At 36.9% G+C, this 19,666-nt stretch overlaps 3 protein-coding genes and 1 pseudogene across 3 annotated transcripts; all 4 read right to left on the bottom strand.

Annotated features, from left to right (window-relative positions):
- Positions 1-5,119: 5,119 nt before the first annotated feature.
- On the bottom strand, positions 5,120-5,987 carry LOC108147766 (trypsin delta-like). Its single transcript, XM_041710351.1, has one exon. It carries the CDS (start codon positions 5,964-5,966, stop codon positions 5,202-5,204), a length of 765 nt encoding a protein of 254 aa, XP_041566285.1. The 5' UTR covers positions 5,967-5,987; the 3' UTR covers positions 5,120-5,201.
- A 399-nt stretch (positions 5,988-6,386) lies between these two features.
- On the bottom strand, positions 6,387-7,255 carry LOC121467863 (trypsin alpha-like). Its single transcript, XM_041710399.1, has one exon. It carries the CDS (start codon positions 7,214-7,216, stop codon positions 6,473-6,475), a length of 744 nt encoding a protein of 247 aa, XP_041566333.1. The 5' UTR covers positions 7,217-7,255; the 3' UTR covers positions 6,387-6,472.
- Positions 7,256-8,229: 974 nt separating this feature from the next.
- Positions 8,230-10,736, bottom strand: LOC108147865 (annotated as a pseudogene).
- Positions 10,737-13,664: 2,928 nt separating this feature from the next.
- LOC108147882 lies at positions 13,665-14,404 on the bottom strand. The gene has a single exon (XM_017274639.1). It carries the CDS (start codon positions 14,289-14,291, stop codon positions 13,719-13,721), a length of 573 nt encoding a protein of 190 aa, XP_017130128.1. The 5' UTR covers positions 14,292-14,404; the 3' UTR covers positions 13,665-13,718.
- Between the last annotated feature and the right edge of the window lie 5,262 nt (positions 14,405-19,666).

Below are 19,666 nucleotides of genomic sequence, written 5' to 3'. Positions count from 1 at the left end.
AGACATCGGGCAGGAAGTTGGAAGAAACACTTTACTTTACTTACATATGTACCCCGTATCTCTCTGGATTTCTGGATCTCCACGTCTCCAATGCTATTTGTGCAATTTTATAGCGCTTTTATGGCACACAAGTTTTGTGCTTTGTTCCGTCTGTCGGTGTGTCCTGCGTCCTGCGTCCGGTTTCCTCTTTAAAATATTTAAATTTGATGTGTGTGGAGTGGTTGTAGGTGGGGTGGTCGGAAAATTCGGTTCCGTTGTGTGCTCAACTGTGTAATAGAGGCGCCCGTCTTCAAGTAATGGTAAAAAGGGCATAGGGAAAGTGAGAAATTGGTTAGGGGAAGTCGCATTCAGGGGCTGCAAGTGTGCTATTTCAAAAAACAAACAGTTTTCCAAAGATTCTGTTAAAGGGATTGGATAAGTCAGAGAAATTTTAAGAAAACTGTAAATGCAATAGCAATAAGCTCAAAAATGATGTACATTTGAGTTTCTTAAACTTAATTTTATTTTTTTTTCAAAAATTAAAATCAATTAAATATTTTTCGCTCTATTTTAATTCATTTTTAATATTACATTTTTTTATATAATTCATTTGAATAGTTTCGGAATAGATTTAAATGTAATTTTTAATTCAAACCATCGTCAACTTAAAATGTTATGAATTTTTAACCAAAAAGTCCTATTAAAATGTAATATTTTAATAATAAATCACACAATTTATTATTTATTGTATTTATTAGACTGATTTTATATAAATTTTAATCCAGATCAGCTGGTATTAAATAAATGAGACCCTCATCATTATATGACCACCCAACCCTGGACGATAAGAATTTTCCCTTACATCTACTAAGTATATACTCCCCTAGCAATTCACATATCCGTATCTATGTCAGTTCACTTGAGTGCTGTTGTTGTTGCGGCTTCTACTTTTCGGGCCTTTTTCCCAAGTTTGCGGTGTGATTTTATGTGCAAACTTAAATTATACAATTTGGGAGGCCATGAATACATTTTTCCCCGTCGTCATCGTCATCGTCTTGTGCTTTTCAGTTGATGTTGCTTGTGGGATTGCTGCTGCTGCTCGGTTGCTGGTTTGCTGGCGAAAGGGACAATGAGTTGCTAAATGCTTTGAATATTCTTCTGGCCATTGCCTGGCACTGCATGCATAATATACGATATATGGAATATGTCAGAGGCCCGAAAAAAAAGGAAAGGATACGAGAGGACTTAAGACTTCGGAGGAGTGGAAGAAGGGGAAAGTGTGTTGACAGGTCGAGTGTGTCGTGTGGTTTTCTTACCAAAAGCATCTTGGCCAGAAATTGTTCTCAATCTCAGTTTACTGGCAACCGACAGATTTTGGCTTTGGTTTCGTTTGAAACATTGCTACATTGCACAATGAAACAATTTGACATCTGCTTTGTTATTTATTAATATTGTAGGCAGCATTTTTTTATAAACAATCGACAATAAAAAATTACACCACTAATATTAAATTATATATTTCAAAATATCTCACAGAAAATAAAAAAAAAACAGTTTATTAAACATTTTCCTTCTTATGGAACAAAATAATGGATAAAAATCAGCTATAAACTGTCAATGCTGTTAAAAAACAAATTATGTATATTTAAGTTAAGGTATGCAACACAATGAACAAATAATTGGATTTAATAATTTATAAAAGTTAAAACAGAATTTATACTGCCATGCTTATGTTATAAAAGTTTGTTAAATGTAAAAAGAAATCATAATTGTTTGGGAGTACAATTTTTCACAAATTAGGCATTCGTTTATGCTTTTAGCACTAAACGCGTCTCATAAAAATTTTTTTTCACTCTTTATAGAGTGCACTTTGTGTTAAAAGACAAGTTAATGATTGGGGTTTTTGTGTGTGTTGCTTTGGTCGCTCTTAATGCCAGTTAAGCACACAACAAAGTACGCACTTTGTTAACATTTAAAAGCCAGCAATAAAGGCAACGGCACATGCTGTCCTGTGAGTCCCGCCCCTTTTCACCCAGCGCTCACAAAATGCAGCTGAGAATCCCTTATTTTTTCTTGTTGCTTGGGCTTAAACCCTTTTTTTCCCTGGGCTGTAAGCGTGTGCGTGTGTGTGTGTGTTTAATGTCTGGTGGTCAAAAAAGTTAACGCACACGTTCGCAAATATGCTGACGTAAGCTAATAGTGCATGTGTGCTAACTTTTTTCAGCACTGTGAGGGGATTATGTGAAAGTTGGAGAAAAAAGGAGTAACGTGAGCCGAGATTAATTCAATTACAAGTCTGGGCAATTTTTTATTTACATTTATGCGTAAAGAAAAAATCTTTTAATAATAGAATAGATCGAATGATCATAAAAATAATGCAAAATATTTACCTTCATTTAAATATTACAATTTATATTTATTTGTAAATAAACGTCCAATCTTAAGACTGAGCAATAAATATTTGTTTCCTAAAATTATTTTTCGTGAAGAAGTTTATTGTTACAGTTCATTTTAATATTATTAAAAACATATAACTTTGGATTGTTTTATTGGTTTTTTTTATTCTCAGTCTTGAAAATATTTTGAAATCTCTCCCATAAACGTAGCCATTGGAAAAGTAAACAAAAAAGTGTGAAAATCTTTTATTATAGCGACATATCCTGGTCTCAGCTGGATGGCTTTTGTTTCTGTTAACTTGCATTTGAACAAATTAAAAGCGATGGGCCACCACAGTCCTCTGGGATCCGTCCGTACTCCCATTGAATCATAACCACAACATTTATGAAAACTATTTGCAAAACTCAAAGCAAAGCGCAGCAGAAAAGAAATTCTATTAAAAACAAATACAAGCGCAAGGTGGGTGCAAAAGTGGGTGGCGGCTGAAGGAAACTGCCAGCCAGTTATACAAGATGTTTATAAAAGGCCCGACCAAGCACGTTTCCATGTCCAAAGTGCAAACAAATAAGCAAACAGGAAGGCAGGCAGGAACCTGAAACAACACGGCTTCCGACATGACTCTCTTGATGGGAGAAAGTAGAGGGAAATTGCTCTGAGGTTAGGAACAGTGCAGAGAAAAAAAAGTGTATTGCTAGTATTTTTTCATATCTCTTTTATGGGACTTCTTTCTATCCATGTATGATGATGTGGTTTAAAAAACCAAACCACAATAAGAAACAAAAAAAAAATGTTGAAAATTAATTTTTGGACTTTAACGTTGGGTTGAAAGTTGTACTTAAGATTTTATCCCAAACATGCGATATTAATAGATTTATAGTTATTGGATATATAATATTATATATATATTATATCTCAGAAATCAAGGCTTTTTTCTTAGTGCTCTAATAACAGTGGCTGCAGCAAACAAATCGCAAATTGAAAAAAACAGATAAGTAGCATGAGCTGCACTGCTTTCTTCTTTCTACTTTCTTTTTTTGCACTCTCGAGAAGAAGCGGAGAAATGGGAGCAAAGGGAATGGCAAATAAAAATCAGGGACCCCGTTCGTGCTTCTGTCAAGGCAATTGCGCTCTGTTCTATAGTTCCTTCGTAGAATCGCCCATTTCTCCCGTTTCTCCCATTTCTCAATCCCTCTGGTCCTTTCCCATCGCCTGGTTACATTGTTAACCCTGCAAGTTATGCATTCTTAATTTAATCGCTGGAATTGACTCTCCAGCAGCAGTTTTTCCACTGGCTTAGCGGCTGGCTATTTTCCCCGGGCTGCGATTTTCCATTTTCTCGGCGATGGCAAGTTTGCAGCAGAGATTAGGCATATATCATGCGATTATATTGCATAGTTTGCATTGCCCAATGACTCGGAAATCGCTTTTTCAAGCCCCAAACTCAGCGCGGAGATTAAGTTGCAGACAATTCCGGAAGAAGGAGGAATATCTAAAGGAGCCGAAGGAATGAAAAGGAGTGCATGCAAATAATTTCAAGCATTGCGCACAAAGTTTTTGCCACCAGATGGCATGAATTATTGTTGAAATTTTAACAATGTATTTGTTCTTTAAAATACATGCTTTCAGTTTAATTTTCAAAATTAAAGTAAGCTTTTAGTATTATTTTTTTTTTTTGTAAAGTCTTTCTACTTGTTGTTTTAAAGACCTGCTTTAAATACTTTTCCTCTACCTGGCAATGAAACCTTTTTAATAGCCTTCAAGATCCAAGGCTTAAGAACAGCCACATTAACATAGATTCCCGGGTAATTTTTATTAGTACATCCTATGCCAAGGGAATCGATGCCAACCAATTTGCCACCGGACACCAGAGGTCCTCCAGTATCCGCGGAACAGAAATCTTTTTTTAAAGATGCGGCACAAATCATATTCCGGGGTGTACTTTTGCCATATGACTTCTGGCAGTCCACTATGACCACAGGCTTTTCCAGTAGGGTTCTAAATCCTGGCTTATTACAGACACCATCTTCCCATCCGGAGATTGAGGCTGTGGATCCATGTTGTGGAGAAATATCGGCCAATGGAATCGACATCACATTGACACCCATTTGGAGACTGGAATTAAGTCGGATCACGGCTATGTCGTTTGATAAACTTCGGGTAAAATGCTCATGAATTTTGATTTTTGAAACATTTACCACCTGACCAGCGGAGTGACATTCGAATGAGCCAACTCTTATGGTTACGATTGTATTTTCGTTGACAGGAATACAGTGGGCTGCCGTTATAACGATCTCATCACTGTAGATAACGGCGTCGCAATAATGGTTTCTATTTTTCAGAAGAGAAGCCTGCCAGGGAACCGCTGAATGACCTCCTACAATCCTATCCGCTTTCCATTCTGCAGAAATGAGGGTGACGCTGGAGATCACAAAACTCCACTCGATAAACATTTCAAATAAACGTGAAACTATAATTAAGATTGATTTTAGCTTCAGTTGACTGCTTCTTTTATAGGTAGCGAGTTGACATAGCAGTGAAAGAATGTTGATAAAAAGTCAAGAAAGACACCTAAAAATCCAATTACCAACGGAACTAATTATAAAAGTTAGTTAATTATTTTTAATAACTCTTATTTATGTATATATAGAATTTATAAGTTGTCGATAACATTTTTGTGTTCCCAAATTAAATAACGTTTTATGACTGCAAGTATTTAATTTGTAAAAAATTTTAAAAATAATAATTACAATTTTAAGAGCATGTCTGTTTAATTTTGTTTAAAATTTTCTGAATTTGTATTTAGGTTGTATGACTTTAAGTATGCCTCATACTTTTCCGGCACATAGACAAGAAAGTTTTTCAATAGCCCTCAATATCCAAGGCTTGAGTTCGGCAACATTAACATAGACTCCAGGGTAATTTGGATCAGCGCAACTTGATCCGAATGAGACAATACCAATTAGTTGGCCGTCGGAGACCAGTGGACCTCCAGAATCTTGGGAGCAGGAGTCTCTTCCCTGGGCAGCGGCACAAATCATGCTCTTGGTTATCCTCTCGCCATAGGACTTCTGGCAGTCCTCCTGACTGACTACGTTCACCGTGGTTTGGAGTAAGTGTTCAGATCCTTTCTGCGAATGGCCAACAGCTCCCCATCCAGAAACCGATGCAGGTGATCCACTTTCAGGCGTACTTTCTGCCAAAGGAATGGAGCTAACACTGTGGCCCATCTTAAAATGACCCTTAACTCGAATTACGGCTATATCGTTGATCAGGACATCCTTTGTTGAACTGTAATCTTTATGCACTTCTGCGTCGTCTACCTGTAATAGTTGACCTCCGTTGTTCCACGTCGAAGAGCCAACTCGGATGGATATGTCTGATTTATTTTCGGGAATGCAATGTGCGGCCGTAATTAGGATCTTATCACTGTAGACAACAGCGCCGCATTTAGCAGTTCCATTTAAAAGAATAGCAGCCTGCCAGGGAACCTCTGATATGGGCACCTGGTAACCTCCCACAATCCGCTCCGATATCCAACCGGCAGAAGCCAGGAGTACGCTGGAGATCACAAAAATCCACTCGATAAACATTTCAAAGAACCGTGGACTTATAAATGACTTTCGCCTTGGTAAGCTTCTCTTTTATAGGTATAAAACTAATTTTTCCAGCAAAGTAATACTGGAATGTTAATGAATAGATAGTAAGAAATTCAGATACCACAAAGAAACTAATTACCTAGTGAACTAAATATTAATTCCAATGTTTTGAAACTCTACAAATAAAAACTTATTAATATCTAAAATGAATTGTAAAGAAAGTTGTACAATCCAGGAAGTTAAAATAAGACTGATAAACTAATGTTTGCTTTTTATCTAGTTTCAATAAGTTAAGGCTTTCTATAATTTTTAAACAAACTTTAATAAACCTTAATAAAATGTTTTTTGTTTTTTTAACAGAGAATAACAACGGCCAACTAAACCCCAATTTAACACATAAATTAATTTTTGTATACAGGCTTTATTAATAAATTTGTTGTTTTATACAGGCTTTATAAACAAAAATGTTGTATTATCCATGTGCCTTGCCTGTTGAGCTTTCAAAGGCTGTTTATAGTACTTAAGATCCAAGGCTTAAGTTGAGACACATTTGCAAAAACTACGGGGTATTTTTGATGACCGCATTCTCTCCCGTATGAGACAATGCCAACGAGTTTTCCACCGGAGACCAGAGGACCGCCGGAATCTCCCATACAGGGACTCTTTCCGGGGGCAGCGGCGCAAATCATGTTCTGGTTTATATTCTCAAAGGATCGCTGGCAGTCATTAGAATCCACTATGTTGATTGATACTTCGCGTAGTTTGATGGAGAATGGCAGCAGCGGATCGATTTTTCCCCATCCTGAAACGGAGGCGACAGATCCAACAGCTGGAGAACTATCTGCCAGTGGAATGGGACTTATGTTGGCACCCAAACTGAGCCTGGATTTTAGTCGAATCACGGCTATATCGTTGTCTAAATTACCGTTCGGAAACCTCTTGAAACTTTCGTGCTTCCGAATCGCAGATACTTTCACCACCTGACCTCCAGTTTGTTTGATCGCTGTTCCAACTCTCACGGAGTATAGTAAACGTATATCACTCTTAAAACAGTGAGCTGCCGTTATAACGATCTGGTCACTGTAGATGACAGCTCCGCAAACATGTGAGCGAAAATACTGCAGAGAAGCCTGCCAGGGAACAGCAGAAATTGCCACCGGGTTACCTCCTACTATCCTCTGCAGAGTAGATTCGCCAAGAATCAAGGTGACGCTGGAGATAAAAATAGTCCACTGTATGAACATTTCGAACCGATTTAGAGTTGTGTTTGACTTTGACTCGGATGAGCCCTCTTTTATACAAGTGGAAAAGGGATTTTCCCATTAAATTTATCCTGCATAATATTCAAAGAATGTTAATGAATGCCAAAGGAACTAAACATAAAATAATGTTTTTTTTTTAACTTAAGGAATACAAATCAATTAACATACCACTGTTAAATGATTTCCATTAAAGATACAATTTTTAAAACAAGGAAACTAAACAACGAAGAATATTTTTTAAGCTTTAAAAATAAAATTCAATTAAAATTCCTATAAGGCCACCTTCTAGCAAAGATTATATTTCTAAGAAAAAATTACTAAACATAAAAGTCTATTTTTTATCATTGAGAATAGAAAGCAATTAATTATATCAATGGTTACATTTATAAAAACTGCTTTTATTCTCATGTTATTTGAGTCCTTAAAAATGTTATTAAGCATTGATACCAATAATCATAAGATGTAATTTGCTTTTATCATATTTTTAGAACCTATTCTTAGAATTACGAGAATTTTTTATTTATTACTTTTTTACAAAACAGTTTCCAATATATATATATAATATATTATTAAGCAGTTACTTAAAACAATACAAAATTTGAATGAAAGTTTTACAAACCAGTCACTAATATGATTACCACAGCGAATTACTATTTTATGTCTTTCTTGTACTATTTAAAAATGTAAATCTTTGCTTAAGATTTCTATTGGTGTCATTGATTATAAAAAACTTTTTAAAATTAAAATTCTATTCAAAGTAAACATTGGCTATACTATTTAAATACAAATTATTGACTAGTTTTGTCACGAGCTGTAGTTCTTATACATTAATACTTATATTTGTTTTAAAATAAAAATAGTTCGTTTACTCTACCTTATAAGCCTTACAAATAGTTGTTAAGTTTGCCAAGGCTTTAAATATCACTTAAAATTCAGCTTATGCTTAAGCTTACCTATAGAATGAACCTTAACCAACCCCCCTGGAAAAACATGTATTTTTGCTATACAAATTCTGTTATACAAGTTTTTGAATAGCACTTAAGATCCATGTCCTAAGCACAGCCACATCTGCATAGACTCCTGGGTAATTTGGATGAGCACAATCGTTGCCGAAGGACACGATGCCAACAAGTCTGCCATTGGAGACCAAAGGACCTCCCGAGTCCCCTGTACAGGCATCTTTCCCCGGGGCAGCGGCGCAGATCATATCCGCAGTGATGTATCCGTCATAGGATTCTGAGCACATTTTATGATCCACTATTTTCACTGTGACGCCACTTAAGGATTGGGCCAATTTTTGATTATAACCAAGAGCTCCCCATCCGGAAACCGAGGCAGGGTAGCCATTTGGTGGAGAACTATTGGCCAAGGGAATGTTGCTTACAGTGCTACTCATTCTGAGGCTGGACTGTAGTCGAATCACGGCTATATCGTTGGACAGACGCCGACTGTAGCCCTCGTGGGACAGAATTTTGGATACTCTAACTACCTGGCCACCGGAGTAGGAGTAATCCGAGCCCACTCTCACGGAAAAGGCGCCAGGACGACGGGATTGAACACAATGGGCTGCCGTTATAACGAAGTCTTTACTGTAGATGGCACCACCGCAGCACAGAACGCCATTTTTCAGGAGGGCAGCCTGCCAGGGTACCGATTCAATCGACACCGACTGACCTCCCACGATGCGTTCCGGAATCCTTTTGGAGGAGATCAGGCCCACGCTTGAGATCACAAAAATCCACTGTAGGAACATTTCAAACTGCGTTTTAAGTTCAGAGTAATTTCCCCTAAGGTAATACACTCTTTTATAGGTATACTTTTGTAAAAGCAGGAATTCCTTGTTTTTAGCCTATTAACACAAGAATGTTAATGAATATTCTACACATCAGACGAAAATCAACTACACAAACAAACTATGTAACAAGTAAGTATTTAGCTGTAATCTCTTATGTCCTTAAAATAGAAACCAATTTTAATTTAGACGAAAGTCAACTACACAAACAAACTATATGAATGATTTAGCTATTATTATAAGTATTTAATATGTAACAAGTAAGCATTTAGGGCAATCTCTTATGTCTTTAAAATAGAAACCAAATTAGTTTTCTTTTTAATTTAAAATATTTTAAAATGTCTATAAAAATTTTAAATTATCGGGTGAAATCATTTTTAGACTACCATTTACTGTAATGGAGCCAGCGTTACAAAATAAACGCTGCAAATAACAAGCTCATTGTTTTCTATAAACATGTATTCGCACCATAAAATTTCTTAAAAATATTGCTTTTTTTATATTTTACATTTTAGTGTTATAGGCTTTATAGTAGTAAATCACGATCCTAAAATCTGATTTTATGCATTTTATATATATTTTTAATACCCTTGCATAGGGTAATTTAATTTCAGTCAGAATTTTGCCACGCTGAGAAGGAGACATTTTCGAACCTATAAAGTATATATATTCTAGATCAGCACGCTAGGACAGTCGAGCTAGCCATGTCCGTCTGGCATTGTTTTTATACATATAAGCATAGAAAATTGTCATAAAAACTAAACTAAACTGTTGCATGAGACTATTGTTTATAATTTTGTTTATAATTTTGTATCGCCGAAAATAGCTTTCTTTTTTTGTTTTTGTCTAAGCCTAATCCTTTCTGTAAATAAAACCATTCGTCATAAATTTTTTTTAATGCTGTTTTTTATTTAACCCAATATTTTATAAAGTAATTGAGTAGATTCTGGCTGCTTCAAAGGCTTTGAATAGTCCTTAAGATCCAAGGCTTGAGCTCAGCCACATTAGCATAGACACCAGGGCGAAAGGGATTGGCACACATAAATCCCCCAAAGGAGACAAGGCCCACCAGTTTGCCACTGGATACTAAAGGACCTCCTGAGTCCCCAAAGCAGGAATCTTTTCCCAAAGCAGCGGCACAAATCATGTCCTTGGAAATTCGTCCGAAGTGGGATTTTTGGCAGGCTTTCTGATTCACAATAGCCACTGTGGTCTGAAGTAGAAGTTCAGAACCCCCCTTGAATAATCCGGTCTTTCCCCATCCAGAAACTGAGACTGAAGATCCTAGTCGCGGAGAACTATCGGCCAGTGGGATGGAACTCACACCAACTCCCATTTGAAGACTGGATTGAAGTTGGATCACTGCTATGTCATTGGAGCCTTCAAATGGCTGACCATACTTGTCATGTTTTAGGACTCGCAATGCCTTCACCACTTGACCTCCGATTATAGAACTCGATGAGCCCACTCTTACGGAGTAAAGAGAAGGCGATGGGTCTTTGACACAGTGAGCTGCTGTCAAAACTACTGTCTCACTATAGATGACCGCGCCGCAATCATATTTGTCATTTTTTAGGAGGGAAGCCTGCCAGGGAACCGACTCAATCGACACCAAGTGACCTCCCACGATGCGTTCCGGAATCCATTTGGAGGAGATCAGCGTGGCGCTGGAGATCAGGAAAATCCACTGGACGAACATTTCGAACTGGAGTTAAAGAAATGAGTGATGAAAACCTATATCATCCACTCTTTTATACAAGTTATACTTCGCCAAGTTGCATTCCGTCGTTTAAAATTAAACAAGAGGTATGTTAATTGATTTGAAAGTCAATGAAACTTAGTTAATTAGTTTAGCTTGAACTTGAGTTGGCCTGATAATTAAATGGAACTGCTTTTTGTGAAGATAAAAAGTAATTTCTAAACCTATTTTTGGTTAAAAAAGCTTACAAATTCCGTAACTTGTTAGAACTAGATATTAACTAGTTGTTCATTTCTAATTGAACTTAATTAAAATTTTATAACATTTTTTAAGAAAATAGGGACTTTTATGCATAAGTTTGAAAGCCTCTTAAGGTAGTAGCTATTTAATAAAAACAAAAATAAAAGTAAATACAAATAAAAGGGCCAAAAGGGTCAAATTAGTACCATGCTTTTATATTGTAATTTTTTAAAGTTCACCTGCAACAAAGCGAATTTGATATAAGATTGCTCTATCGATTACTTCTTCATTAATAAATGCATTGTGTTTCCACTGACTTTGACTTGCCTCTCGGCAACAGAAAATTGCATTAATCATACGCCCCGTGGGGTGCATGGTGTTGAACTCGAACCGCTATCACACATTTCCTCCACTTCTCGGCGCCCGGAGCATCCATCAAATTAATGGAATTTCATATTTGCTTGGCTCTTGCTCGCCTGCCAAAGAAATTTGTTTATCCAGCTAAAATGCTATCGAATTCGCCACCCCATCCCCCTATTATTCTCTACGCTGCTTATGTACTTAGTTCTTTTGCCCAAACGCAGTTATTTTTTTTTTGTTTTGCAATTTTTTTTTTAATATAATTACTTTGCAGAGTTTTGAGCAGCATAGCTAAAAATTGCCCGCGGGTATAGAGCTTCAGGCTGCTAACAAAAGCAATTTAAAATGCTGACTCATAACCGATGTGGCCGCAGAAACAAGTTTGTTTGATAATTTTATTGAATTAAACCAATTTTGTATGCAAGAGGAGCAAGCTCTTGTCGGGATTAGGATTCACAGAGGAAAACAGGCTTTAAATTTTTGGGGTCTCTGAATTTTTTGTTAGGCTTAATTGCTAATTTATTTTAAATACATAGCTATATTTTAAATTTTGGTAAAATATTAAATTGTTACAATGGTTTAAATAATTTATAACAAAATTCCAAAATTATTTACTTAATGTTCCAAAATTATTTTAAGTACATAGCTAGGCATATATTATATATTGAGTAAACATTATTTTCTGAATTATAATTATTGTGTAACATTTATAAAATATTTAAAATATTCAAAATCTGTCCCTTAAAAATTTTAAGCTTTTCTATAACAAAAAGCAGTTTTTCCAGTGCTGCTTAAATTCCGAGCACGTTTTTTCCCCCACTCAGTTCGATGGCTTAAACGCTTTTCCGGCCAAAACTCATGGCATAGAATGCAATCAGATAGTCATGCACTTGACGCTGGGTCAAAATGCCCAACGGCCTGTTATCCTTGTCAACAACTATCGCCTTTTGGGGTCGAGGTGAGAATGGGATCTGGGGAACTTTTGGACGGGAAATGGGGGGCAACCCAAACCCCGGAGGTTAGGGTTAGTTAGGCTAATTTCGCCAGGCGTTCCCATCGAAGGCTGCTGTTCAGCTGGATAGTCAAGTGGCCTGCTCAAAGTGAGCATTGCATTGCGTTCGCCCAATTAAACCCGACCAGAATCCGGCAAAAGCCCTTGACGGGAGCTGCAGATGGGATCTACTGGCCAGAATGGTCATTACTCATAGTTATGGACACTAATCTGATGCACTTGGAAAACCAGTCGTTTCCGAAGCATTCAATTTATGGGTTTTGTGGGTAACTCCTTGAAAATATTCGTTTATTCTTATTTAATAATTATAGCAATTATTATTTTTCTAGGTAATAAAACAGTTTAAATATTTATAATAAAAGTGAAAGCCGCAGTCATTACTTGAGGTTATTAATAAAGTTTCTTGGCTAGTAATCTGTATTAAATGTTTGTATATAAACTTTAAATACATTTTTTTATTTTCTCTAAATTATTTATTATTTTGGAAATATTACTTATTATTTTTTTTATATTTTTCTTTACTGGAAACAACATTTATTGTTCAAGGAAGTGAACTTTATATAGTTGCCCATGTTTTAGAAAACAGTTCGATTGTGCCTTCTTGTTTTTCCCTGGATCATACTGTTTAGTGGTCTTAAGGCTATATACCAACTACTATCTACCACCACTAATCTTTCTACATGGTATGCAAAATTTCAGTGCAGGCGGCAATTGAATGATAACACAAGCAGCAGCTGCAACGTTAAAACTAAATTGGCTAACGAGCGACCAAACGACTGCGTGTCTGCTGAGCTACCGTTTTCACAACCCACCTCTGGATTTTGGTCCTCAATTTCCCGCTTTTCATGGAAAAGCTCCTCCCTTGCTCATCTGTGGGCATTTTTGGCACCAAATTGAAATGAAAATCTCGCCGCGGTTTTCTGGCTTTGTACGCCGGTTGGCCAGCGAACGAAATCTGGTGGCTCGCTGATAAAGAGAATGGATTTGTGTGTCAGGAAAGTTCCGAAAATCACCAAAAAATACTGCATATTAAACAAATTTAACTAAGAAACAGATAAACATAATAAATAATGCATGTTTATATTATGAAATTTAGTAGTTAATAAACATTGATCAACTAGCTTTCTATTTTGTTTGTTTAATAATGAATTAATTTTATGGCATTAAACGAAAGTGTTTCTCCGGATTTGACTTATTTTTTTGTATCTAGAACTAATATAGACTAAAATTATGGCGTTTGAATCTATAGTCTTCTAGTTAATGCTAGCCAAAACTCTCAAAACCGACGATTTAAAAATTGTTCAACGTCAAACAATAAAAAACATGGTCAAGTTTAATTAAGTTTTAATTCCCTGAGTAGCTCTATTTGGAGTTGAAGCGATTAGCCCTCAGTGAGTGCGTAGGTCATAAGGGCCAAGATTCCAGCATTTCCCACTGTTGCCGCATGGGCGCCGAGACCTTCCACGAAACGATCGATCAGAGCCGCACCGAATCGTACTATAAATGCGGTGGCAGCTATAGCGGCATAAATATGGTTGCCATCCTTGATGGCCAGATACGAGGTGGATGCAATGTTTCCGATGAGCGCAAGGTCCTTGAGCGTCTCTGTGGAACTGTCCCATTCGTCTCCCATCTTTCCGAGCATGTCGTAGAAGAGCGGTATGAGCGAAAGGCCGTGCACCAGCGCCACTCCTGAATGATCGGATACCAGGTAGAACTCGATGTTCGCCAGGGGCAGTGGTATGACCTCCAGTATACTAGCAGAGATCACAAAGGTGCGCCCACACTCGTCGAGCTCGTCGGTGAAGGAGCGCACCAGCCCCAGCAGTCCGTGCACAAAGGTAAAGGATGCCGCCAAGTAACCGTACGGATTGTCCGCCGGAGTCAATGAGTACATTGCGTACAAGCAGGCCGCAGCCAGCAGCACATTGACCAGAGCACCAAAAAAATGCATCTCGGATTACAACTATTCTACTACTTAAATATCACGATCTGCTTAAATCACTTTTTTTTAAATTTTGAATCTTGCCTGACTATATTTGACTAAAAAAAATAACGAATGAAGTTCAATAAGATCTTGACAGATGGGTCTTTGCTAAGTCCATGTCTACTGTTTGATAGCACAGCTATACAGCCAAAAGATTCGACGCACCATTTTTATTTTTGGGTAACAATCTCCAATCTCAAAGTGTCTAAAAAAACATATACCCAATAAAATATATTTTAATTTTTCTTGAAATTTACAGTAATTGTTGGGTTTAAAAGTTAAAAATTTAAATGCGAAGGTCAGCTAAAAATAATAAATAATAGTAAATAGTGCCTTTTACATTCATTCTTTATTTTTTATAAGATAAACTAATGATGGCTAATTAAAGTGCAAGTTCTGTTGGAGTATGTTTAGTACAGAACAACTTAATTTTTTTTTATTGGAGATTTATTTTTTATGATTTTTTTTTTTAAGGGTAAAGATGAAGGAAACTGGTCAAAATGGTTTACCAGAACAGCCTCACAGCACCCCTTTACCCGGCTGTCTGCCAATCTGGGATCTATTCATATTGTAAAACACAAATGCAACTGCGACCAAAGCACCGCAAAACTATTGCCAGCGATGGCGAATGCGATGGCTTCCTATTCCAGGATATACGCAGCCATTTCCGGTGGCATAGCTGCCAGCTTCCGCCGTACCTTTTCTGCCACCCCCCCTTTTCCACTACCACCCCCTTTGATGGGACGCCCATAGCTGTCGGGAAAACGTGCCCCCAGTTCTTCGGCCCCTTTCCCAATCGTCTGGCAAATGGAAGCTTGACTTTAAGCGATGGAAATTTTAATGCGCCAATGCGGAATTTATGATTATTTCATGCTCATTTTAATTTGCCCATTCAGCAGACCGCTTTAAAGTGCGGGGTAGAAAAATAGTGTAGCTGGCGGAGTGAGATAGCGGAAAGTCCTCATTAATTCCACGCACGTTTTCCACAAGAGAGACAAGAGGCGAATCGAGGCGAGCAGAGGTGCGAGAAACGACGAGGCCGCTAATAAAACAAAAATGGAAAACATATAAATCAGTGTCCTTGGCACGTGTCGCTGTCGTCGTCGAAGTCATTTGGTTCCCCAGGTGCAGCCCCTTGGGTCAACCTAAAGGGTCCTGGCCCCCAGTTCCTGCCCCCCGGAATCTCGGATCTCGCATTCCCCTCGCCATTACCACTTTTGGACTTGTGCGCTGTCACGTTGTAAATCTCACGAGAGCAAACACACACACACAGAGAGAAATGGGGAACCCCAGAGTCGGAGAAAACGCGTCAGACGGTGACACAACACGCGTGCTTAGCCGATTGTACACTAAGAAAAAATTGAACTTAAGTGCATAGAACACCATTGTTCGTTGACCAAGTCGGAATACTAATAATTAAGGTTAATTACTTTAAAAAAACAAATTATTAAAATTAAATCAAGCCCCTCATCTTTATCATACAATTTGAACAAAATAAAACAATGTTTTATATTTATATTCCGTTTAGTTTATCTTTGGTTATTTATAAAAACTAAATTTATATAATTTAAAGTAGAACCTAATTCTTTATCATAGAGTTTAAACAAAATAATACATATTAAACATACTTGTATACAATTTGCTATATCACATAAAAGGCAACCGATTAAAAATAATTATTTTGAATATACTGATGTATATATTTTTATTTATTTATATTTTATTCTATTTATATTTTTCATTGTTTATACATTTTTTTTTTAACTTTATTTTCCGTGCACTTCCACATAACACATATATCCTGAAGAGGGAAGGTGTCAACGGAGGGGTTAAGCTATATGGAGCTGTAAAGGCTTCGCCCCTAAGGGGATGTCTCGAATCCCAAAAGGAGCCGGTTCTAGCGATTGCATTATAAATTAAAATACGTCAACGCAGCGAATCAGCAGCTGCTATCCTTACATACCGAAAGGACAGCCAGACAACCTTTCAGATGCAAAATATCCCAAGCAGTGAGCATACCAGATTTAAAATAAATATTTGAGTGGAAATGCAACAAACGGTGCAGTAATTGTTCATTTAGCAGCTCAATTGGGTATGAATGAGAATTGGTCAATGTTGTTACAAAAAAGAAATATTTTTTTTTTACAAAAAAAAAATTTTTAAAAAATACACGAAATTTCTGTTTTTGTTTCGCGGTCCTGTAATTTATATGTCCTATTATATTTCAACGAAAAAACTATTTTTTTTTGTCGAAACTCTAAAACGCAAAAGAACACGCCGAAAATTGTTTCTTATTTTCCAACTCCTGGGAAATAATTCTTGCAATTAGGAACATCATATCTTATTGTATCGATTGTTACGATAGGTTAAACCCATGCTATTACATTTAAATTGCAACAAAAAAACAAAGAAAACCAACAGTATTAAAGGACAAAGGGAAATGTATAGAATTTGATGGTTTGAAATATATGGTTGGTATAAGCTTTGGTTTTTTAATTAAATGCTGGCAAACTAAAGCAATGAGCAATGGGAGAATCCCGAAATGACAAACAGAACCGAGGAACTCACAAAGCGAACCAATACAAATATTGTTTTCGTTTCGTTTCAGCATTTTTTACGTTTGTACGTTACCTTCGCAAGGAGGTTCATAGTTCGTAGCTACTGTTATTTGTCCGCTCATGCGAAGTATTTAATTGCATCCCAATGGAGCGCACTTTGGCAAGTGCAACGAGGAGAATCAGTAAACAGCGCAGGAAACTGGAGACCGGAGGAAACTGGGTACGAGTAAGTGGGTTGAAGTGGGTAATCGAAATTTTGCCGGATCCTTTTCTCTTTTTTTGCCCAGCGAAAGTTGCAAAACGGGGGGGAAAACTCGAGAAAACAAGGTGCAGGACTCTTCTTTGGCTCTCTAAAGGGAAATACAACCATTTGCTGGGGTAAACAAATATTTACATATGTTTGTTTAAATTTTATGCTTCGCCAAGTTTGCTGCATTTTCTTTGACAGTTTCTTTGTGAACTTTATTTTTTGACAAATTAGTTTGGCGGAAGTCAGCTTGTCGAGTGGGGAATTGCACAAAAGACTCGTCATGTTTTGCTGTCAGGCATACAATAAACAACTCAACTGCATCTCTTTGCATGTGAGATTTTAGAAATCTCAATGAATTTCGCTTTACCCAATTACAAACTAAATCAGCTTTGATCTGATCTCAAGTTGAACAAAACGCATTTGATTTCACTTATTCACTTAAGACCTTTTGCTCACATCATAATTTTAACTTTTCATCTGCTTTCACTAAACTTTGAACTTATATTCTTGGGCAAAAGTTCTGTTATTCCGAGCGGAAATTGTGAAATAAATTGAAATGCAAGGCAGGCACATAAATTATTTGCCACTCAACAGCTGAGGCAAATAAATAAAAATAGGAATGCAGTTTTTCGGTCAGATTCTTAAGCTTGGGACATGTCTCGTTGGCAAGTCCATAAAACTATCAGCAAATTTTGGTAGAATTAAAATATTTATGCACTGTACGTGAGCCACATGCTTATGTGTCCCTAGCTGCATTTTCCGTTTTCCTCTGTCTTATATTTTGCTTTTGGCCATATGCAACAGCATGATTTGTTTATTGTTTTAATAAACGTCAGCAATTTTCTTGGGTTTTTAAAGAAACATTTTGGATTGCATACATGTGCGTATGATTAATGTGGCTTTGTCAACTCAAAAACCCCTTTTACTGTATCCAGCCAGTCGAACAAAACTAAATGAAAAACGGCCAAAGCCAAAAGGAAAAAGGGAAAATGGAAACTTTCAATGCAACCAAATGCAATGCCACAATGATTTATGGCCCAACTTGAAAATGGACGATTGTTTCACTCGTTTTGGGGAGTTGGCAACCCATGGAAATTGGGGAAATTGCTGCGATTTTGGGGGCGGCAGGGGCGTGTCCCCTGGTGCTTATGGCCTTCGCCATTTATTTAACGTACAGCGAACAGCGAATCGTGCTGCGATTGCCACGATTGGAAAAATTGAATTATACCCATTTGATGAGTATAATAAAAACTGGCAGGCTGCCTTTGCCAATGAAAGCCTTTCAAATGGGTTGAAAGTTTGAAAGTAAAAAAGTGTAGGGCAATTTTTGGCCAGCCGTCATTGGCAGGGAATGTTAATATTTTCTGGCTCAAGTGTGGAAGAAGTTTGATTTTCTTGTTGCGCAATTAAGTTGTTTGAAATAATATTGGTAAATTTACATAGCTTGGCTTGAATTTCATTAAATTAAATTATTTTATTTTATTGATATTTGCAACAAAAAAAAGAAATGATATTTAAGGTAATTAAAATACCATTTAAACTTTAAGCCTGGTGTTTGCTTAAACATTTTTTATAGTTATATTTTTACTGCGGAAATGGAATACAAATGAAACATAAATAATCCGTTCTAGATTGGTTGCATATGGAATGGTTTATTTATATATTGAATTTGTATTCCATGTGCTAACGCTTGCTTAAATCTTAAAATATATTATCTATATAAAATTGACACAAAAGCATATTTTAAAGTAAAGATATGCCTACGTATGCTTAAGTCTTAAAATCTATTATCCAAGTATCGTTTTTCACTTTGTCCAGCTTAGAGTTTCCAGCTACTTAAACTTATCCCCAACTTATAGTTTTTAAATCTAATGCCATTCTGCTGGTTTCCTTCACATACACGCACTTTTCACATCCACTTTGGCTGCCGGCGGTAAAAATCCCCACCACCGATTGACGCGAGAACTTTTAGCCAACTTTATTGCATCAGAACTGAGAGCCAATAAAAAAGCGGTGCCCAGCCATTTAGCCGGAGGAAAGGCGATCCCCATGGCAGTGTAACCCGCTCAATTGAATAGACAAAGAGGGGCACTCAGACGTACCCCTTTTGAATGGTCCCAGCAACCCCCCTGACTCCTGACCTCTGACCCCTCCCCTCGCAGGAGGTGGCATTTCGAACAGGAGCCCAGAAATCGGCAGCCAGGTGCTTTTGGCCCGGAATTCACCTGTTCTGTGCAACGCCAATTGGATGGAGACAGAATGACAGCAGATTGCAGGGGATCAGAAGAGGCACAATTGGGGTTTATTACACAGGGAAAAATTCTACAGAGATTGGCCACTGTTTTAAAACAAAAATATTATGGATGCAAAAAAAGCTCTAGAAACTAGTATGCTGATTGGATTTGAAGTGATAAAATCTTAAAATGTTATTTCCAAAACATTTTGGAAATAATCCTACCAAAGCTTATGAAATAAAATAAAATACATGTGTTTAAAATTTTAATATTTTCTTAAATTATAAATAATAATATAAT

Source organism: Drosophila elegans, unplaced genomic scaffold, assembly GCF_018152505.1.
Source record: "Drosophila elegans isolate 14027-0461.03 unplaced genomic scaffold, ASM1815250v1 contig_814, whole genome shotgun sequence".
NCBI lineage: Eukaryota > Metazoa > Arthropoda > Insecta > Diptera > Drosophilidae > Drosophila > Drosophila elegans.
Note: the sequence above shows the minus strand (reverse complement) of the source record. Positions and strands in the feature narration are given on the sequence as shown.